Genomic DNA, 24283 nt, shown 5'->3' on the forward strand with positions numbered 1-24283 from the left:
TTGTGCCTACCCCTGAACTTTTTTTGGGGGGTGGGGGGCTACCCCATAGCTTTTAACTTTTAAGTACTTTTTGAAAAAAAAATTTTTTTTTTTGGTTTTTCAGGCCACACCTGTTTGATGCTCAGGGTTTATTCCTGGCTAAGTGCTCAGAAATTGCCCCTGGCTTGGGGGGACAATATGGGGGGACAATGGGGGATCGAACTGTGGTCCTTCCTTGGCTAGTGCTTGCAAGGCTTACCTCTAGCACCACCTCGCCGGCCCCTTAACTTTTAAGTACTTTTAACTTTTTTTTAAAATATCTTTATTTAAGCACCTTGATTACAAACATGATTATAGTTGGGTTTCAGTCATGTAAAGAACACCCCCCTTCACCGGTGCAACATTTCCACCCCTAATGTCCCAAATCTCCCTCCTCCCTACCCCACCTTTGCATGTACTCTTGACATGCTTTCTACTTCCCTCATTCATTCTCATTGCTAGGATAGTTCTCAATGTAATTATTTCTCTAACTACACTCATGACACTTTGTGGTGAGCTTCATGAAGTGAGCTGGAACTTCCAGCCCTCCTCTCTTTTATCTCTGAAAATTATTGCAAGAATGTCTTTCATTTTTCTTAAAACCCATAAATGAGTGAGACTATTCTGCGTCTTTCTCTCTCCCTCTGACTTATTTCACTCAGCATAATAGATTCCATGTACATCCATGTATGGGAAAATTCCATGACTTCATCTCTCCTGAAGGTTGCATAATATTCCATTGTGTCTATGTACCACAGTTTTTTAGCCATTCATCCGTTGAAGGGCATCTTGGTTGTTTCTAGAGCCTTGCTATGGTAAATGGTGCTGCAATGAATATAGGTGTAAGAAAGGAATTTTTGTATTGTATTTTTGTGTTCCTAGTGAACCTGGGAGTCACCAGGACCACCACAGTGATGTGTGGGGATTCATGCCACAGCAGAGATTGAACTTGGGGCATTGTGCCTAACCCTGAACTTTTTTTTTGGGGGGGGACTACCCCATAACTTTTAACTTTTAAGTACTTTTAACTTTTTTTTTTTTAACAAAAAAAAACCCACTTTTTTGTTTTTGGTTGTTGTTGTTTGTTTCTGGGTCACACCTGACTGCACTCAGGAGTTACTCCTGGCTCTGTGCTCCAGGGACCATGCCAGGATTCAAACTGGGGTCTGCCCTGTCTGTCTTGGCCACATGCACAGCCTTACCACTGTGCTATCGCTCCATCTCTCTCTCTCCCTTCTCTCTCTCCTCTCTCTCTCCCCTTTCTCTCTCTCCCTTCTCTCTCTCCTCTCTCTCTCCCCTTTCTCTCTCTCCCTTCTCTCTCTCCCTTCTCTCTCCTCTCTTTCTCTCCTTTCTCTCTCTCTTCTCTCTCTCCCCTCTCTCTCCCTTCTCTCTCTCCCTTCTCTCTCTCCCCCTCTCTCCTTTCTCTCTCTCTCTCCTCTCTCTCTCTCTCTCTCTCTCTCTCTCTCTCTCTCTCTCTTTTGAACCATACCTCAGGGTGCTCAGTACTGGAATTGGGGATTGTTTCTATTGATGCTCAGGGGGCATGAGGTGATGGACACTGAACCCAGACCTCTGCATGGAGAGTATGGATCTAAACCATTAAGCTATCTCTATAGCCCTCTTTTACCTTTTAAAAATTTACTTTTATATTGGTAGTTTAAAAATTCTCATCTAAGAAATGTACGCTTCTTAAAAGTGCAACTGAATAGAATGAGTTTATAAAGACTTAGCTCTTATCTTGTTTCCCAAGCCTTTTCCACTCCTGTATTTAATTGCTTAAGATAATTGCGATTAAAACAATGTATGTTTTTCTTTCCTAGGTTTTTTTTTTTAGATGTGTGTGTGTGTGGCATATATGAAACCAATGCTTTTTTTTTTCATTTTAACAGAATTGAAATGAATTGTATATTTTTCTCTGTAAATTCCTCCACACATACTTAGGGACTATACATTTAATACCCTCTCATGCCACATCTTCATTGCCTGTTTTTAAAAATGACTATGTCACTGGCAGCAGAAAACTCTAGAAAAGCTGCAGTATCAGCAATTGTGCTTAAAATTCCTGGACCACATTTGCAGCTGCACAACAATTTCAACTTAATACTGTCATCCCCAGAGGAACGAATACACCAATTTAGATGCCAGTGTGTATCTGAAGCCACCTAATGTCCAGAAATAAAAGAAGTAAAAAGAATGATCAGCTATCAAGAGCTTAATAAACAATCTGTCAATGGCTTAATGGCCTCATTGCAATATACAATAATTTTCACAAATTCTCTTGTTGCTGCACTTTTTTTTCCTTTTTCTTTTTTTTTCCGGCCACACCCTGTGAAGTTTAGAGGTTACTCCTGCCTATGTGCTCACAAATCGCTCCTGGCTTGGGGGACCATATGGGATGTTGGGGGATAGAACCGACAGTGACAATAATTTTACTGTCACTTTCCTGGAACCAAATGTATTATGATTAACTATGTCAACTATGCAACACATGATCTTTAAATAAATTAAATAAAATACATTACTTCAAATAAAGTAATTTATATTTTAAAAATGTCCACATCACTCCATAGTATGGGTAAATAATACTTTCATTACCAATCTCTTCTTTAATAATTATCGAGTTCATTTCTATTACAAATCATGGTGCAGTGAATGGCTCATGTGTACATAGTTCTATGTTTGTGCACGATGAATATGTAGGTTTAATCTAATCTAAAGGGGAAATTTCAGAGAAGAATGTACTGGGTTTATCTTCTTTAGTGCTAGAATGAGACTTTATAAGTTTAAAATGTTGATATTGTATGTTACCTTTCATCAACTCTATAAATATTATTTACATTTTTTCCAAGTTGACCTGAAACTGCCCAGTTAATTGTTGTTACATTTAGCCAACAATGTGTGTTTGTGTGTTGTCATTCTTTGAAATGTTTTGCCAGTCTCATGAGGCAAAGCACTTGACACACTTCACCACTTCCTTTACCTAAAAACAAAACTTCTGTAACACCATTTTCTCTTAGTTTCATTTCTCTCTCTCTCTCTCTCTCTCTCTCTTTTTTTTTTTTTTGGTTTTTGGGCCACACCCGGCAGTGCTCAGGGGTTACTCCTGGCTGTCTGCTCAGAAATAGCTCCTGGCAGGCACAGGGGACCATATGGGACACCGAGATTCGAACCAACCACCTTTGGTCCTAGATCGGCTGCTTGCAAGGCAAACACCACTGTGCTATCTCTCTGGGCCCCATTTCTCTTTTTTTTTTTTTTTTTTTTTTTTTGGTTTTTGGGCCACACCCGTTTGACGCTCAGGGGTTACTCCTGGCTATGTGCTCAAAAATCGCCCCTGGCTTGGGGGGGACCATATGGGACGCCGGGGGTTCGAACCGTGGTCCTTCCTTGGCTAGCGCTTGCAAGGCAGACACCTTACCTCCAGCGCCACCTACCCCGCCCCCATTTCTCTATTTTTTAATCTTGAAAATAGATTTCTTTTCCTGTTTTTACTCTGTGCAAGCTGTAATAACAGTATACCACAGGTTGGTGCCTCATAAATAACCAAGATTTCATGCTTACATATAGCAGGCATGGTTGGATTCTGGTGAAGGTCCGCTGCTGGGCTGTGGACCTCACAGCTTCTAGAAGCATCCTCACATTACGGAAGGACTTGGGAAAGTCTGTGGAGTCTCTTGTAGGGACCTAACCAGCCTTCTGATGCCATAATCTTTGAGGCTTCAAATTGCAGCAGATATTTGGGGGATACATAGCATCCATGACAACAGTTCTTTCTAGGTATAGGTTTTCTCAAAGTTTTCTCAGTGTCTAGAATTGTTTGAAACAATCTTATCTATATACGTGTCCTTAAATATTGCCTATAAACTAATAATGGTCATAAACCTTCCATTCAACTTGGACCCAAATAAGTGAGCTGCTTCAACTTCATCCCTCCCTCTTTCCCTCCCCCTCTTTTATTTTTCAGATTTTATAGTTAACAATATTTTGCTGATATGACTTTAATTTTATTTTTAAAATTGATTTATTTAAGCACCCTGGTTACAAAATTGTTTATTGTTGGATTTCAGTCATACAATGTACACCATCCTTCACCAATATACCCTCCCCATCACCTAGTCTCCCATTTCCCTCCCATCCCCCATCCACTCCCTGTAGTTAATAATATAAAGTGTCATGAAGAGTGTGCAGAAGATCGGGGGGCAGTTGGGCATTGCTATAACTATACATCCAAACTATAAATGTTAATACTATTTAAACATTGCCTAAACTATAATAATTTTTAATTAAAAATTTTGGAGCAAGACTTATACAGCAGATTGGACACTTGTTTTGAATATGGCTGTCAGGGTACAATCTCAAGCATTTCATAAGTTCCCCTGAGCACTTCAAGGATAATCACTGAGCACAGAGCCAGGGGAAAGCCTTAGCACCCTGGGTGTGGCCCAAAACAAACAAATTTAAAGATTTTGGAGTTGTTTGAAACCTGTTCCAAGTCTCTTTCTATCCTTCTCTTTTCATCCTCTCTCTAGCTATTTCAAATCCTTTTTGCTTTGTTCCCTAAACTTTAGCACTCAAGCTACAGTTGTATTGTTGTTCTTTTTTGAGAGTAGCTTTGTGTGGGATGTCTCCCAAGTGGTGCTCAGGTGGTTCACCAGTAATTCTTGGCTAACTGTGCCTGTGTTTCAATGGAAGAGTCCAAGGATATGATACTGTTCAGGCCCTCTCATGCCATTGCTTCCTAGACCACCTGGCCATGCTGGGGGCTCTTGGGTCACACTTGACAGCACTTGGGGGTTTCCAGGGCTATATCCTGTGATGCTTAGGGGAACTTTTAGTGCCAAGAATAGAACCCAGGTTGGGTACATTCTAGGCACTCATCCTAATAGCTGCACTATATTTTTGGCCCTTCATTGTTGTTATCACACCTCAGCAGGACTAAAATTGGTCCCCCTCCTGCCTTTGCTTCTGTTTCCAAAGGCTTTGGAGAATCTCCCTGTCTACTCTCATAAACAGTAAATGAACACTTATGTATTTAGCACCACACACTCTCTCTGTCATCATCACTATAGAAATTACTTTTAGATTAAATTATAAATATACTTACCACATTTTCTATAGTTGTTTTAGTATGTGGTGCTAGTAGTATATTATAATTATAGTCCTGGGGCCAGCGAGGTGGTGCTAGAGGTAAGGTGTCTGCCTTGCAAGAGCTAGCCAAGGAAGGACCGCGGTTCGATCCCCCGGCATCCCATATGATCCCCTCAAGCCAGGGGGAATTTCTGAGCACTTAGCCAAGAGTAACCCCTGAGCATCAAACGGGTGTGGCCCAATAAACCAAAAAGAATATATAGTCCTGGTAAAGGTCTATAATTCTGTATTTTTTACTTTTTATCCTGAGATTATTGTAGATTTGCATGAAGCTTACATGCATATTACCAATCTTTTCTCTCTGCTCAATGTTTGAGAAAATCAAGTATTGGTACTGCTTGGAGGAATTGTGTTGAATTTAGATCCTAGATTTCATTAATTGCATGCAATGAGACCATAGAGGATGTACCTGTCTAACAGTGCTTTCTTGCTAGGTGTTTTTGCTGGTACAGCATACTACCTTTTTCCTAAAGGGAAGGTGACATATTCCTGTTCAAATAATTATTTCCACCTAAATAGATTTACTTTTCATTAATTTGTATAAAATAGTAATTTCCTTGGTTGAAAAATATAGCTCCAAGTCCTTTCATTTAGAAGTAGAATAGGAATCCAGGTCATTTTTCTTTCTCTAATTTTTACAGTAGCCTCCTTTGACCTACAGCTAACACATTATGTAGCATATGGTCCCTCAGAGTGCTATAGCTGGAAACCCATATAATGCTAGAAAGGAAATCTCAGGAGATGCGTATTATAATCTCTCACTGCAATTATGCCATTTTAAAAGAGAAAGTAATACCCGTTGCTACAATAAGCTATGAAATATAACTGGTATAGAAGCATATATTAGAAAGGCTAAGTAAGGTATTTAGCAAGGTGTAAAAAAGGATTTAATGACTCTAGAAAGAAAAGTATACTTTATTCTTTGACTTTATCATTAAATTGTTGGGCACATTAATTAGACGAAAGGTAAAGCAACTTGCTTGGAATGACTCCAAGCCACCAGGTGATGCTAGCTAAGCATTATCCCCACAGAGAGACAGATGTAGAGCAGCGATGCCATAGATTTCTTTTGTTAAATAAGACCTCTTATGCACATAATGCAGTTATATGATAGTTTTTTCCAGCTACATGAGTTTGTGAAAGTAATAGGATGTTGGTGAAGGAGAATACTTTAGAAGTGTGCCCTACCACTATTTGTACTGCCACATCCACATCTTTGCATGGTTTAGAGTGACTCCAGAATCCTTCAGAACCTCAATAACTTTATTTGCAAAGGTAGGAAAATGTCTTAATAAAGTAATGAAACTTTATTTATACTGATGAATCTGAGATAGTGAAAGATTTAATTGTTAATTTCTTTTACTAGTATTAGCTTTATGTAGAATTGTAAACCTTGTACAACTTTTAATATTGTAGAACTATATAACGCAAAATAATCCATTGCTGAAATACACTAGAGGATAGAGTGTATTCACGTTTCCACCTTTGCATACTAAAATATTTATTTCCTATAAACCAGTCTGAGTATACTTGGAACCATAGAGAAAAACATCCCTTTTTTAATCACTGCTAACCAGAGAACACAATGTCAGCCAATTTTTCTTTCTTTTCACTGTGATCCTTTTGTCTCTGAATTTAGGAGCATGTATCCTGTTTGGAAATCATTTCTTGAAGGAACAATGCAGGTAGCTCAGACTCGGATCAATATATGTGAAAACTACAAAAACTTCATTTCTGAGCCTGCCAGGACAGTGCGAAGTTTAAAAGAACAGCAACTTAAAAGGGTAATGTTTTGACTTATTTCTTTTTTAACATGCATTATTAATATTGAAGTGCTACATTTATAATATGAGATTTTTTAAAATTGCATTTAACAATCTAAGTTTTTTTTTTTTTTAATGTAGTCAAGCTGTTTCTAATTTCAACATGTTTTCTCTTACTAGTGTATTTTACTGACTGGTCTGATTTTAATTTGATTCTGGAAGCCCAGTAAACACAAACATGACTTTTAATGTTAGAATCTTATAATCATATCTACTTCATTCACAATTTTGTTTTAATTTGTTATGTTAAAATAATTTCAAAGTTATTACACAGTCTTAAATAAATTTATCTTATTTTCATAAGCATTTTTAACAAAGAATGTTGGCTTTTTAAAATATTTCATTGAAACCATTGTGATTTACAATGTTCTTCATAGCTGGGTTTCAGATATATAATGTATCAGAGCCAATCCCACCACCAGTATCAATTTCCTTCCACCAATGTTCCTAGAGTACATTCCATGCCACCACCCCTTCCCCAGCCCGCCAGCATAACAGGACCATTTTAAGTTTTGATTGTTAAAGTTTGGGTCTCATGATTTCATTGTTGTTGATGTTGGCTTGTATATTTAGTTCTGTTTTTTTTTTTTTGTAATAACACCAATGGACCTGAGACCTTTTTTGGCCCTGGCCCCTATTATTGCATACTTGTGTTTCTCTTCCTCCATGCAGTCTCTCTCCTCATTATACTCTAGGCCTAAGGTTAGTGTTCGAGACAACTCCCATTTAAACCATTGCATTTCTTCATGCAGTTATTTTAAATACTACATATAAATGATAGTATTCTGTATTTATCCTTCTTCTGGCTTATTCATTTAGTATCTTCCATTTTCTTCCATTTCCATCCATGTTGCTGCAAATTGCATGACGGCATTATTCTGTACATCTTATATATATGTACCACATCTTCATTGTTCGCTTTTGTCTTGTTGGGAATCTATTGATTCCAATTCTTAGCTATTGTATTGAGTGCTGCAATTAATAACAGTGTGCATAAATCCTTTTGGATTGGTGTTTTTTAGTCCTGAGGATAGATACCCAAAAATGGGAATTTCTGAGTCATGTGGCATATTGATTCTTAATTTACTGAGAACCTTTTATACTGTTTTCTATAGAGGTTGGACTAGGCAACATTCCCACCAGCACTGGATGAGAGTTCCTTTCTCAACACATTCCCACCAACACAAATTATTCCAGTATTTTTGATATGTGCCATCGTCATTGATGTTAGATAATATCTGTTTATTTTCTTGATTTAGATTTCCCTAATGATAAGTGATGATGAGCATTTTTGATATATTCCTATTTACTCAGATCTGATTCTATAGTCCTTGCCGTTGGCTCCTATCCTTCAGTATCCTATTGAACACTTGAGATGTAAGTGTTGGAAGGTGACATTTTTTGACCAAATATTAACAAATTTACTTCCAAAAGTAGTGCATTCCAAATTTTAACTATATAGGTTGTATATTATTTCCTAGGAATTTAAAGCGTATAGGTAGTTATTTTTATAGGTGGTGTATTGTATCTTTTCAGAAATAGTTGTAAAAATAGATCATCATGATGCCTGATAAATAATCGGATTTTTATCATGATAGAAGTAATACTTTAGATAATATTAAAATGTTTAAGACAATTACTTCAGAAGCCATCCAGTATTATTATTGTTATTTAGATTTCCTAAACTCTTTTTATAAATAAAAACTAAACTAAACTAAAACTAAACTAAACAGGAGCAATAGCAATAGTACAGCAGGTAGGGTCCTTGCTTTGCATGTAGCCAACAAGGGTTGGATCCCCAGCATTCCTTATGGGATGATTCCTGAGCACAGAGTTGAAGTAACTCCTGAGTATTTCTAGGTGTGACCAAAAACAAAAGCAAAGCCCTAAAGGTATTTTATTTTATTTTAATAATAAATAAAATATATTTTATTATATATAGAATATAAAAATAAAATATAGAATCATATTTTATTTTAGAATAAAAAAGACTAAAGACAAAAACTTTCTTGTTGGCTAAAGATGAATTTAGGACCTGGAGAGATAGTATCATGGTTCTTTGCATGTAGGTGACTATGGTTTGAACCCTACCTCCATTTGGTCCCGTAAGCACCACTAGGAGCAACTTTTGAGTACAGAGCTGCAAATAGTTCCTGGACACTGCCAGAATTGACCCCAAAATTTTTTACAAGGCAATTTTAGTAGATTGAGATTAATAGGTACTTATATACTATATGTATATAAATATTTATTTTAGATCACCTATTTAATAATTGATGGTTTAAGCATATTTGTATAAAAATGCATTTGTGGGGCCAGCATGGTGGCGCTAGAGGTAAGGTATCTGCCTTGCCAGTGCTAGCCTAGAACAGACCGCGGTTAGATTCCCCGGCGTCCCATATGGTCCCCCAAGCCAGAAGCGACTTCTGAGTGCATAGCCAGGAGTAACCCCTGAGCGTCACCGGTGTGGCCCCCCCCCAAAAAAAAAAACATAAAAAAAAATGCATTTGTTTTATCTCTGCTCAAAAACACTTTTTTCAAAACAGATCTATCAAATAAACTATAGAATTGAGGCAAAATAAGTACTTTCTAATGGAGAAAAAATATTTTGTGTGTATATATGTGTTTAGAGAAGGGGCAGGAGTTAGGAATACTAATACAGACAATGTGTATTGGTATAAACTTTAACTGAAAATACTGCATTTCAATTTGTCAACACATTATCACCAAATCTAATTGAATTAGAAAGTTCCACTTTTCTCAGTACCAAAATATTTTGAAAGAGTTGACACTGTTGTCTTTCATTAATAGAATACTCTGTGACATCAACTTAAATAACATCCCCAAAGTGAAGTTTGGCATGTTTTAATATTTTTAAATTAATCTGTTTTTATATGTAAATAATTTTATTCAAAAATACTCAGTATACATATATGTGTATGATATATACATATATTCAGAGATATACACACAAATGTGTACACATACTTTCTTGACACAGACAATCTACCCTGTCAAATTTATTTCAAATAAACTTATCAAGTCTATCTTGAATTACCATTTTACCATCTTAACAATATAAAAGTCTTTCAACTAGAAAATTTCAATGATTTATCAGGACCTTTGTGCCTTAGGACTTTAACTATTCATATCTTTTGCACTTTCCCTACATTTTCTCTATTTCTACCTATATGTATATCCTCTCCCTATTCTTTGATGTGAATACTTTCTCCTGGTATAGCTTGCACTTTATTAATGTACTTTTCCCCCTTTCTAATCTTCTTTTAAATCTTAACCTTTGGGGGGCTTAATGATATTTTTAGTTCTAGAATTTCTATTTTATTTTAGATTTAAAACAATATTATATTTTTTTGGTACAATTTTCCATATTTTTCTTTCATCCTTGTAACTGTGATGCTTTTGGGACTGGCGGGGGGCTCAGTGGTAGAGCATAGTGGTGGGTTCAGTTTCTGGTACTAAAAAAATAAGTTGTGAATTTTGTTTCATAATGCCACTGTGTGAATTATGGGAGGTCTATTCCCATCATTGCTATTTGATTATTTGGGTTTTAGTATGTTTTCACAGTGGTTATAAATTTTCACTTAGTGGATATAAATTGGAGAGGCTCTAGAAGATGTTCTCTCTGTTTTCATAAAGAGGCTAGCTTTCGGGGCCGGCGAGGTGGCACTAGAGGTAAGGTGTCTGCTTTGCAAGCGCTAGCCAAGGAAAGGACCATGGTTTGATCCCCCGGCGTCCCATATGGTCCCCCCAAGCCAGGGGCAATTTCTGAGCGCGTAGCCAGGAGTAACCCCTGAGCATCTAACGGGTGTGGCCCGAAAAACAAAACAAAACAAAACAAAACAAAAACAAACAAAAAAAAAGGCTAGCTTTCTAGCAGGCAGACAAAATTTCAGATCACTTTATTCTTCTTAAGGTCTGGTTTTAGACTTTTGCTGTTGTTTGGCTTTTTGTTTAAATTTTATTTTAAGTACTATGATTTACAGTATTGATAATGACAGGGTTCCATGCCCCACCCCCCAAAAGGAATTTTAGCAGGACAAACCCTCCACCAATGTCAGCTTCCCTCAAACATGTTCTGGTATCCCCCTCACTCTGCCCCTCTCAGTGGTCCTGTCCTCCATCCTCCCTATCATAATCTGCTTCTTATTAAAGGCCAATTCTGTTTCTGTTGCCTTTGAGTATTTGTTGTTTTTTACTATGTTAGTTTTATCTATGTTAACTTATACTATGTTACTATATTATCTTTATCCCTCTATATGAGGAGATCCTTTGTATTTGTCTTTCTCCTAACTTCATTCAGCTTGTTCCTCTCCAGATCTGTTCACATGCTCTCATTTTTTCTTACAGCTGAGTAGTACCTGTAATGTAAATATACCACAGTTTCTCCAAGCATATGCTTTTGTGTTGACATGTGTTTGTTTTGGATGGGTCACATCTGCTATTTTCTTTTTTTTTTTTTTTTTTGGTTTTTGGGCCACACCCGGTGATGCTCAGGGGTTCCTCCTGGCTATGCGCTCAGAAGTTGCTCCTGGCTTAGGGGACCATATGGGACGTCGGGGGATCGAACCGCGGTCTGTCCTAGGCTAGCGCTGGCAAGGCAGCCACCTTAACTCTAGCGCCACTGCGCCGGCCCCAACATCTGTTATTTTCAGGGCTCACTCTTGGCAGTACTTTGGAACCAAATATGGTGTCAGGGATCATTCTGGAGTCAGCATCATGCGAGGCACAGCCAATTTTAAATTAAGTAACTAGATAAAATTCTCCCTAATATCTGAATGTTAATGCTTATCTTAAAATTCTATTCTGAGGGGCTGGAGAGATACACAATGGTGTTTGCCTTGCAAGCAGCTTATCCAGGACCTAAGGTGGTTGGTTCGAATACTGGCACCCCATATGGTCCCCTGTGCCTGCCAGGAGCTATTTCTGAGTAGATAGTTAGGAGTAACCCCTGAGCACCGCTGGGTGTGGCCAAAAAAACAAAAACAAAACAAACAAAAAAATTCTATTCTGACCTTTTCCTTTCTAAATACTTGAAGATAAACTGAGACTTTGCAATTATGAAAGATCTGTCATTGTGGAGATTATAATGTGAATTTCATAGCTTTTTCTTAGTCATTTCTATCTAGCACAGTAGTTGCTTATAAATTAAGAGCCAGGGTCACTAAACTTTGCTATTCTTACACTGAGTCAAACTTTTATCCATTATTTTTCCTCGTTTATGCTAGTTTACCCGAGGCTCAAATGATAGTCCAGCAGATAGGACACATACCCTGTATGTGGCCAATGCACCTTCAGTCCCCTGTATTACATTTGGACCCCAAACCTATCAGGAGTGATCACTGAGAGCAGAGCCAGGAGCAAGTCCTGAACACTGCTGAGTGTGACCAATAAAATAAAAGATAAATAAGAAATATAACTAGCTTACCTTCCTTGAAATAATGGATGTACATTTGTAAAACACCAAAGTGTTTATGAAGTGTCTATATCCATTGCACTCTTATTTGATCTTCATGATGAACTGTTAGGCATATAAATATTACTGTTTTACACATGAAACTTAGGCTAAAAGTTCTTAAACTTAACTATTCAATAATATAGCAGGAATTTAAATATATTGCTTCCTAATTTCAAATCCTATGCAATCTTTAGAAAGCACTTGAAGTTTAATATTTAAGCCTGTTCACCTAGCAGACTGCTACCTCTTTCCTTGAGTAGAATTCCTTTGCTTTGCTGTACTAATTCCTTACTTTTTTAAAAATATTTTTCAGTTTTAGAAATAGTTGTAGTTACTACATCAGTAGTGGCTTTTACAATATGGACATTCCTCAAAAAACTAGAAATTGAGTTTCTATATGACCCAGCAATACCACCCCCTGAGAATATTCCCTAGGAGCCCAAAAACAATGCAGAAGGCACTCCTATATTAATTACATCACTGTTTACAATAGTCAGAATCTGGAAACAGCATGAATTCCTGAGAACAGATGAGTAGATAAAGATATGATGGTGTATATACATAGTCGGAAGCCATGCAGTCATTAGGAAATATGAAGTTATGAAATTTGCTGATACCTGGATAGACACGAACCATATGTCTATGAAATGAATTGGAGAATGACAGATGTATAGTGATTACACTAATTTTTGGGTATTAAAAACACATGCAACTGTATGTAATTACCATACAGTTACCCAAAGACTATAGAAACAAGAGTCAAGAGGACTAGTACATAGTAGGAAGCTTGTTATCAGCTTGACTTGGGGGTGGGGTACAGTGAGAACAGAGAAGGAACCACTATAATAGTGATAGTTGGAAAGACTCTGGACAAGAACTGGGACTCGATAGGAGATAAAGTGATAATAATACCCTTACACATGTGCATTGGGGGCCAGGTGGGAGGGAATTTGGGGACATTGGTAGTGGGAAATGTGTGCTGGTGAAGGAATGGGCATCAGAATATATGTTGTGTGACTGTAACTCATTCATAAACAACTTTGTAACTATCACACAATTAAAAAAATGATTTTTGGCTATTCTACTTCCCAAATAATTGGTTATGTTTCTTTATAACTTTTCATTGTTTTTTAAATAGTTGGGTGAGTTTTTATTTCTTTTTTTTTTTTTTTTTTTGTGGTGAACAGGTTGGACCACACCCTGTGCTTAGGGGTTACTCTTGGTTTTGAGCTCAGAAATCATTCCTTGCAGGGTCATGGAAACATGGGATGCCAGGAAATTGAACTTGGGCCAGCTATGAGGTACCCTAACCATTGTACTGTTGTTCCAGCCCAATATCTTCTTTATTTTTTTTAACTTCTCTGCTTTTGAACATTACTATTAAAACTACAGTAAAATTATATTTTCTAATAAATTTTGTTTTATTGTTTTTGGTCATACCTGAGGCTCCCACATGGAAAGCCTGTGCTGTCACCCTATGATCCATCTGTCTGTTCCCCTTCTAAATTAATGGGGAGTGAGGAAAGGCAGAGGGATCTGTTTCCAGTTGTGAAATCAGCACCTATTGGTTTCTAGAAATTTTTATTTATTGGCCCAAGTTTATTATTTATTTACTGTCACCAAGTATATTAGCAGGTACAGCTCTTTTAGTTCATTTCTTGTATCAACTCAGGGATCATATTGTTTCCCTTTTCTTTCCATATGTCCATGGTTTCTGCTTTGTTTTGAAGTCATACCTGCCTGTGTTCAGGGCTTACTCCTGGTTCCATGATCAGGGATCAGTTGTAGTGGTGTTCGGGGAATCTTATAGGCTACCAGGGATCAAACCCAAGTTAGCCACAGAAAAAGGAAGTCCTTTATCTACTGTACTATCTCCTTGGTCCACTTCTTTTCTTTAATTTTATTTATATCTCATGGGTTTTATTTATATATATTATATTCATATATAGTTAATAACTATCACGTTTGTCCTAAATTTTTCTCTTTTTTTTTCTTGTTCTGGATTTTTATTGGGGGATGGGAGGAGGAAGAATCTTCCCCGGTAATGTTGGTGGTACCAACAACGCTTTGAACGATATGTGGTTTCTGGTTTTGAACCCAGGGCCTTACACATACTAGACATATCCTCTGCTATTTGAGCTGTCTTCCCCAGCCCTACTGTCTTAGTTCTAATGTAAACATAGTCACTCCTTCCTGTGTCTGCTGAGTACTGATAAGCCTAAGGAAAGGGCTGGCCAAGTATCATGGAAAGACTTTTCTCAACATGGGTATTAAGTTTGTTTTTAAGTATATAATTTTTTGAATCCCAGAAAATTGGATTCCTACAGGAAATTTTAATTTTAAAGGCTGGGCTGGAGAGATATCTCAAAATACTAGCACACATCCTTTGCATGTATTTGCAAAGCCTGGTCCCTGAGTTATACCAGGTGTGGCCACAAAACCAAAATAGTAGTAGTAATAGTGATAATAGAAAGCTTGGGAAGGATAATTCAAGTATTTTTTTAATCACAAGTTAAATTTGATAGCATTCATTTCACGAATATTTTTGGTAGTTGACTATGTGAAGAGCACTCTCATTTAAAGAACCCAAAACATTCTTGAAACAAATTTCTTGAGAGGTGGAAAACAAATTCAGATTTACTGAATGCAAGGGAAGGATTCTGAGATCTCATTAATATTCACATAGGCTTTCTCTTATTACATTAACTATGTCTTAGAAATGTATGTGAAGAGTAAAAAGAGAGTAGGAATAGATTCAGCTAGAATTTCTTGATGAGAGTTTTGGGAAAGCCTATTAGATCTAATCTCACAAAATATACCTGATACTGCTACATCTATAGAAAATCATTCAATTAATAATCTTTTATAAATGAAAATTAGTTAATCTCCTTAAGATGTTTTACTACATACACAAGCCTAAGGAGAGATGTTTTGTTCTTAAAAGAGTAAGGATGGGGCTGGAGAGATAGCGTGGAGGTAAGGCGCTTGCCTTGCATGCAGAAGGTTGTTGGTTCAAATCCCAGCATTCCATATGGTCCCCTGATCCTGGCAGGAGCAATTTCTGAGCGTAGAGCCAGGAGTAACCCCTGAACACTGCCGGGTGTAAACCCCTCCCCCCCAAAAAAGAAAAAGAGTAAGACTATAAAGTGACTTGTGGATGCATAGATACTGAAGATTAAACTAATCTTATTGAGTGGTTTTCAATTTCAAGAAATTCTCTCATCTATAGTGTTTAGTTTCTTTTCAAAACTAACACAAATTAGCAGACCCAATAATAACCTTAGTATCACTGCAGAGATCTTGCACCTTCAGTGTAAAAGTACTGATCTCTTCTCTGACATCAAGCTTCATTGGATGAACTTTTTGGACATAGATATTTTACTACTGACTTATTTTTCAAAACATTCTAGCACATCTTTCCATTAAACACAATTACATTTTTCAGGCCATACACTTGTTACTCTCTACCTAATTGTATCCATTACCTCAGTTCTTTATATCTACTTACAGGGCTTTATAGATAAGCTTAGCACTTTGTGATTCCCCCAGGTGAGGAACTGAGATTTAATTCCTAGTAGTGGGGCCCCTAAAGAAAACTGAAATTCTTTATTCCAAGTCTATAGACAGTTTTCTCTTTAGTTACCATTACTATAGACCCAGTGCAAGCTCTTCCTTCAGATATGTATGATGCATTGTAATTTCTCTTAAGTCGACACAATTAACATAGTTGACATTGTATCTTGGATTTCTTTTGAAACTCAGATCTAGCAAGTTAAGTACTAAGGTCCAATTCTTGGCAGAGGAAAAAGACAACTATTGTGGTTTTTTGTTTTGTTTTTGAGTGAAGAAAGTTTTTTTTGAAACTTATTTAGAAAGATGTGAGGAGAGAGAAAGGGAGAAGTACATGTACAAGAGAGAACACAGAGTGGAAATAAGCAAGCAGAGATACATCAAGACAAAATGAGAGGGGCTGGAGAGATAGCATGGAGGTAAGGCGTTTGCCTTTCATGCAGGAGGTCATCAGTTCGAATCCCAGCATCCCATATGGTCCCCCGTGCCTGCCAGGAGCAATTTCTGAGCCTGGAGCCAGGAATAACCCTTGAGCACTGCCGGGTGTGACCCAAAATCCACACACACACAAAAAAAAAAAAAAAAAAAAAAAATGAGAGACAGGGAAACATGGGATTGAAGAGCAAAGCCTGTTTTTTCTTTTTCCTTCTCCCCCTTTATTCACTGCTAGACACTGAGTGCTCAATAAACATACCCATTGGGAATTTTCCAGACTTTTAATTTCCAGTAAAATCATATACTTCTCACCACCTAACATTTTCTTTGTCTGTGGGTTTTGTTGTTTGATGATCTTGATCTACTCCCAGCATTTTGCCTGGTATCTTCCACCCTCTTCAGTATCTGCTCCTCTGTTGAGATTTTTATTCTGCACCAAATGGCTATCATTTCTGACTCAAACTTTGATATGGATTCTGTTCTAAACTAGTATCAAGCTAGAGAAATTTCTCAGTGTCTCCCTTCAAAATAGAAGAAATGATTCCATTTCAGAGCAGCATTAATTTGGCCCTACAGTTCTGAGAGTTTATTGATTAAGCATTTTTAGTTACTATGTCTCTTCTTTCTTCTGGATTGTATCCAAAGCCTGGGCTTGGAGTTTGGAGTATTAATTATGTAGTATGCAGCTTTTTTGCTTTTCTCCTTCATATTGGTCTTACTCAGTCACACTTTGGTCATATTTCACTCCTTTGCCAGGATGAATTCTTCTTTAACTTCTAAAGATCTAGAAACTTTGTAAAGATTATGAAGGAATACAGAAATGCTCTTTATATTTGTGGTTATTGTTATTAAGTCTCCAACATTAAGAGAATTTTTATTGATGTTCTTCTATGCCTTTTGCCTTAATATGAGCCATAGACAGCATTCAGAGATATTTTTTTCTTATAGCAGAGTTGTTAAGTAAGCTGACAATATTCAGTACATTACTTGAGATGCAGGCACCAGCTGTTCACTGGATTTTGATTTGCAATTTGAAGGACATTAAAAGTGCTGACTCTACTCTCAAGTTTCTATCCTGAGGATATGCATCGTCCTTGGGACAAGCTAATTTTCTATAAGGCTGAAAACTGAAATCATAATAACTGTTCTTTGTATTATAGTGTGTGGACCAGTTGACAAAGATCCAAACTGAACTACAAGAGACGGTGAAAGATTTAGCTAAAGGCAAAAAGAAATACTTTGAGACTGAACAGATGGCTCATGCAGTACGGGAGAAAGCTGACATCGAGGCAAAGTATGTTTTATCATTTCTGAAAACGTGATTATGCAAATCAGTGTTATCTTTGCCAGTATTTTGTTTCCTGTTAATGCAAGGCTTCACTTGTTGTTAGATGATGTCGGTTTCATTTGACCTAAACATTTTATGTATTTGAAATCAAGTTTTCTTTCATATTAACTAATTTAAGTTTACACAGCAAAAAGGGACCATTTGATAAGTTTTTGCATTGAATTGAATTTTGAAAAGGAAAGAAATTAAATGAACATTTTATTGAAAGCTTAGCAAAAATTACATACAATGGCAGTGGAGTCTGAACACCAGAGTTTATGAGCTGATTTGTTTTTCTCATGATAGACTAAAATCAGTTAACATTGTAAATTCCTATCCTCAGCCTGCCACTAAAGGCGCAGGGATGCATCAGATAAGCAAGGACACTGCTCTCTGGGTGAAAACCCTGCTCAGAGAGCAGCTTGCCTCTACTGTGAACTTTATTCTAATTATTCTAGTAGTGGATACTTTTAAGTAAACCACAGCAATTTTGAATTTTGCCTAAAATTTGTTTTTATTATAACACCATGGTTCACCAAATTGTTCATAATACCGTTGTTGTAGGCATTAAATGTTCCTACAACAATCCCACCATCAATCTGACATCCCTCTACCAGTATCCCTAGTTTCCCATTCACCACCCCAGCCACAAACAAATTAACTTCATATTGTCATATTTATTATAGCACTAAGGCAAATGGAATTATCAAAACTTAGATTTGAAAAAAAAAAGTGAGTGTGTGATCACTGTTTTTTTTTTTGCTTGTTTGGTTGGTTTGGTTTGGTTTTGGTTTTGGTGTTTGGGCCACATTCTGTAGAGTTCAGGGGTTACTCCTGGCTCTGTACTCAGAAACTCCTGGCAGAGCTCAAGGTAGCATACAGGATGCAGGGTGGGGCGTGGGGGATGAGAATCAAATCTAGGTCAGCTGTATACAAGGCAGGTGCCTTACTGACTGTATACTATCTCTCCATTCCTAAGTTTATGATAATGGTTATATCTTGCAATGGTGTTACTCAAGTCTTTATCTAAGAAATTACTGGACTGATTGGTGCTGGTTGAGCTGTGTTATTGTTTTTGCTCATTAAGCTTGGTAGGCTTCATCTCTCCCCATCCCCCAGCTTTTTGGGCTGCACTCAGTACTTCTGGCAGGCCCACAGGAAACAGAATGGCAGGGATTGAACCTGGGTCAGCTATATACAAAGGAAGTATCCTACCCAGTGTACTGTTGCTCCAACTCCTATGACTCGTTTTATTTTATTTTGGCACCACACCTGGCAATGCTCAGGAGTTACTCTTGGCTCTGCATTTAGGAATCACTCCTGATGTTATCCTTGGGGAATCAAGCACAGGTCGGCCACATATAAGACAAGTGTCCTACCTACTGTACTATCGCTCTGGCCCCCAAGCTTGATAAGCTTCCACGCATCTTTCTTATCAGATTTGCCCTGGTACTACCTAGCCTTTCATACATGTGAATAATAATTCATATATTTTGAAAAGAATTAAAAAATAAGAAACTGACCATTTGTGCCAGAGAGATCAAATAGCAGAGTTATTCGCAAGAACAATTGGGAAAAATAAGATTTATTTTCCCTTATCTTTTGTGTTTTTTTGGAAAACTAAGTTTTTGTTTAGTCCCGAAGAGATTTGTGAAGAGAGCTGAAACTCCCTTTCCATGAGGTCACTGACACAAATCTAGGAGTCTAAAGTCCCAGTCATGAAATCAGAAAGGCTTTGAACAGCAAGAAGAGAGATAGAGAGAAACAGAATGCTGCACACTGTATACTTTTATCTACAAGCTGCAAGAAGTTAAAGTATCTCATAAACATCTTGTGAAAATTTGCTCCTAACAGTTTATTAGTACCAAGAGATAATAAATGAATACTCAGAAAGTCTTTTATGTGAGAGGAAAACGTATTTAGTATTTTCCTAACTTGTCTTACCTTTTCTTCTTGTAAGTGTTCCTGTATTTCTTGTGCTTTGGTAGAGCCAATGTGTTAAGAACTAGAGTTTTCAACTAGGTGATCTCCATTAGGAAATGCCTGTCATGGAAATTTTTAGGAACTTGTTTATTCAATTCTTAGGGTTCTAGAACAAAAAGTTGATAGGTTTATAGAGCATATAAATAACCTGTCATAGCATGAGGGCTCACAGGGTGAAATGAGGACAGCTGCAAAGCTCTTCTTGAGAAATGTGAATTTGACAGGGTCTAAGATGCTGATTCCAAGGAATTAGTTTCTAATAAAACCCAGATTCAAAGGAGTACAGAAAATCAGACATTTTAACTCAAATTAATTTTTTTTGGGAAAAATTAATTAACTATGAGTAATGCCTCTTTATCTTCATTCACTCTAAACATTTAAATATTTATACTGATTCCAGTATATATGGGAATGAGTAAGATAAACCCACAAGAAACTTAAAGCTAGAATTAGATATAAATTTATTTAAAAGTAACTATGATTTTTTTTATTTATAGTAAGATAAAATTGAGTTCTTCAAGTCACTTACCTAGTAACTTCTATGTGGTAGTTATATGAAATCACTATTATACAAACAAGGGGAAAATCCATTTCCTCTAGTGAAAAATGGAACCTTCCTAGAAAGAGTGATATTTGGATGGGCTTGAAGAATGGATACAATTTTTCTAAGAGCAAATGGAAAGTTTAAAAGGGACAAAAACATGATATATAGTTCTGATAGATTACTGACAGATGATAAGATATGTACAGTTAAGTGAGATCACAGAATGAGAAAGGATATGACTAGAAGAGAAGAAGGATATCAACTTGGATGTTACATTTTATTGAGTCTGTGAAACATTGGGGTGGGGTGAAGATATTTAATAAGGAGTCAAATACATAGCTCTCAGATAAGAATTTGGACCTGAAAATGATCCTTTGGGGTTCAGTTACCTATCAGATGGTAGTTACAGGAATGAAATACTGTTGTTTATAAAATGAAAATTTGAGTTTGGACCATAAAGATCATTGCCATTTACAATGGTTCACATTTCCTTCATTTGGAAGATAGATGAAGCCTTAGCATGTACAATACAATGAATTACATATAAAATATTTCATATATATGTGAAATATTTCATATATACTTATTTGTTCCAGATCTTTGAAGACAGGAATCATATTTTATTACTAGTACCTACTTAAGTACTACATAAGCAGTATATGAGGGGGCCAGAGTGACAGCACAGTGGTAAGACATTTGCTTTGCAAATGGCTGACCCGGGAAGGACCTGGGTTCAATCCCCAGCATCTCATATGGTTCCCCGAACCTGCAGGAGCTATTTCTGAGCACAGAGCCAGGAGTAACCCCTGCGCACTGTTGGGTGTAACCCCCCCCCAAAAAAAAAGGAGTATATGAGGATGAGCAAATAAGGAGAAGCCAAGAACTGAAAACCTTATATTGGAAAATCCAAGTTTAACTCAAGCTATTTAGATAATGAATAAAGAAAAATGCAGACTTGCATTAAATATACATTTTATATCTAATTGAATGACCAAATATAGTCTTTATATTTGTGAGAGATTCTGACCTCATTTTAAAATTCATGGCCTTCACTTTTCAATATTAAATTGTAAATAAATGGATTAATAAAAAATAAATGTTCATGAAATACAACTATGACAAGGGGGAAAATAGGAATATCCTAATTTATTTTTCCAACAATAGGTAAGTATTGTGATTCATACATATAGATATCCCTTGAATATTTCTCTCATTAGAGAGATAGAAGCTCTTTTTCTTTCCTCATGACATTTTCTCTAAACACTTTCTCTGACATTTTCTGAGGAGTGACTAAATAAACTGTGGTATATCTACACAATGGAATCCTATGCAGCCATTAGAAAAAAATGAGGTCATAAATTTGCTTATACGTGGATGGATATGAAGAGTATTAAACTGAATGAAATGAGTCAAGGAAAGGGGTAAACAGAACAACCTCATTCATTTGTGGGATATAATAAAAATAAAAGATGATAGTGAAAATCACAGTGTCAAAAAGGAAAAGTGGAGCGAGGGAGAAGCAAAATTCCTGCCTCAGAGACAGGCAGGGGTGGGTGGGTGGGAGGGAAAGTAGGGGCATTGGTGGCAGGAAATGTGTACTGATGAAGGGTGGTATACATTCTATGACTGAAACTCAATTATGAACAATTTTGTAACCATGGTGCTTAAATAAAGCAATTATTAAAAAATAAACTCAGAATATGAGACCATAAAAATTAGTGATTATAGGGACTGGAGTGGTGGCGCAAGCGGTAAGGCACCTGTCTGCCTTTCCCAGGCTAGCCTAGAAAGGACCTTGATTCAATCCCCGGGCTTCCCATATGGGCCCAGAAGGCAGGGGCGATTTCTGTGTGCATAGCCTGGAGTAACCCCTGAGCATCACCGGGTGTGGCCCAAAAGAACAAAAAAACATAACCCAAGAAAACCCCAAAATTAGTAATTATAGTGAATTATTTTGTCATGATTTAATTTGATCATTTTATTTACCATGCTTTTCATTTTTTTATAGATCTAAACTTAGTCTTTTTCAGTCAAGAATCAGTTTACAGAAGGCAAGTGTAAAGGTGAGTTTTTGAAAATTATTTCACAATGGGAAAAGTCTTATTTGCTTATTTAAAATAAGAGTTGGATCTTTTGAGGGTAGAGGTCAATTATTTCCACTCAATTTCAAGAATTACTTTATAGTCATTGACTCAGGGAAGAATTCTCCTTCTTGAACTGCGGGAGTTTTGTTGCCTTTTTTTTTTTTTTCTTTAAAAAAGGGTGGAGAGTGGTGGCGCAAGTGATAGGGTGTTTTGCCTTGCACATGGCTGACCCAGGACGGACTTGGGTTCGATCCCTGGTGTCCCATATGATCCTCTGAGCCAGAAGTGATTTCTGAGCACATAGCCAGGAGTAACCCTTGAGCATCACTGGGTGTGGCCCAAAAACAAAACAAAAATCAAAACAAAACAAAAAATAAAACCCTCATGTTAACAGTTTGGACATCATTTGCTTCTCAGGAATGCTTTAGAAATAGATTTTTATACTTTAGTCTGTTGTGTTTCACTGATATCCCCCAGAGATTAGTTAGTCCATGAGATTTAGAAAGCTCAACAAAATCCATTTCCCTGAGATTTACACCCTTGAGCAGATATTCTGGATCAATGTAGTTAGTTGCTTTTATCCTGTGGAAACACACACACACCCTCTGCCCCTGCTGTGGATTCTGATAAGAGTGAGCCAGTTTGCTGCCTGGCTCCCAGGCACCTGCAGTTCTTTATTAAGAGTATAGGTTTTAGGGTATTTCATTTTTTTTGTTTTTTTAATTTTAAATTCTTTACTAACTAGCAGATTTACCTATGATTTTAGAACACTTAATTTGGGGGAGTCTTTTAAAGTTATTTCTAGGAGTGTTTGGTAAACCATGTGGAGGATCACTACCTGGCCTCCATCATGGATGCGCTCCATCCATTTTTTTTTCTGAACCCTCTCAACTGTGTTTTCTTTTCTAAGCATATAAATGTTTCTCTGACAAGTTAAAAAGTTTATTCATATAAGGAGTTCATTAATTACAAACCAAGAGTCATATCCAGATATGTCTTGCAATGAACTATGAGTTTGTACTGATTTCCACCTCCCTCTTTTACTATGTTTTAGTTAAAAGCCCGGAGATCTGAATGTAACTCTAAAGCTACCCACGCAAGGAATGATTATCTTCTTACATTAGCAGCAGCAAATGCACACCAGGATCGCTACTATCAGACGGATCTAGTTAACATTATGAAGGTAACGTGGCCTTAGTATTTGTAGTATTGTTTCATTAAAGACAAAAACAGTTCATGGTTGACCTTTGGGCATGTGGAATAGTCTGAGGAATACTGCTCGATTATGTACATTTTATTGGTATATACTTCTTGTATTACTTGAGTAACCTTTGTTTAGGGTTATTATGAATTTTAGTATGAAAAAAATGTTTAAAGCCAAACCACAGTAAGGATTGAATTAGTCACTAACTCGAGTCTATCTGTTGGTTATTAGTATACGAAAAAAAGGTTTTGCTTTTTGTTTGGCTTTTTTTGGGACACTTCATGATGATATGGAAGTTCAAGTCTCCAAGAGGTCCTTGTACATATGAAGCATAGTTATACCAAGTAATGTATGAAAATACCAAATTTTCTAGGCCTGGTGGTGTTTTTTTTTTTGTTGTTTTGTTTTTGTTTTGTTTTGTTTTGTTTTTGTTTGGTTTTTGGGCCACACTCGACAGTGCTCAGGGGTTACTCCTGCTTCTAAACTCAGAAATCACCACTGACAGGCTATGGGATGCCAGGATTTGAACCACTGTCCATCCTGGATCCGCTGCTTGTAAGGCAAATGCCCTACCACTGTGCTATCTCTCCAACCCCCTGGTGTTTTATAAGAAAGTGTGCAGAATCCTAATTTAGAGTGTGAAAACAATCCTTTATTTCTCTCACCACCTG

General features: G+C 37.0%; 1 protein-coding gene across 2 annotated transcripts in view; it reads left to right on the top strand.

The window, feature by feature from the left end:
• Positions 1-24283, top strand: part of FCHSD2 (FCH and double SH3 domains 2) — a 283860-nt gene that overhangs the window by 129778 nt on the left and 129799 nt on the right. For both annotated transcript variants that reach the window (XM_049780261.1, XM_049780262.1), the window contains exons 5-8: positions 6806-6950; positions 17631-17764; positions 22333-22387; positions 23463-23591. In XM_049780261.1, the coding sequence (XP_049636218.1) occupies positions 6806-6950; positions 17631-17764; positions 22333-22387; positions 23463-23591 (463 nt within the window). The remainder of the gene's footprint in view (positions 1-6805; positions 6951-17630; positions 17765-22332; positions 22388-23462; positions 23592-24283) is intronic.

The sequence above is a fragment of the Suncus etruscus genome, chromosome 9 (genome assembly GCF_024139225.1).
Source record: "Suncus etruscus isolate mSunEtr1 chromosome 9, mSunEtr1.pri.cur, whole genome shotgun sequence".
NCBI lineage: Eukaryota > Metazoa > Chordata > Mammalia > Eulipotyphla > Soricidae > Suncus > Suncus etruscus.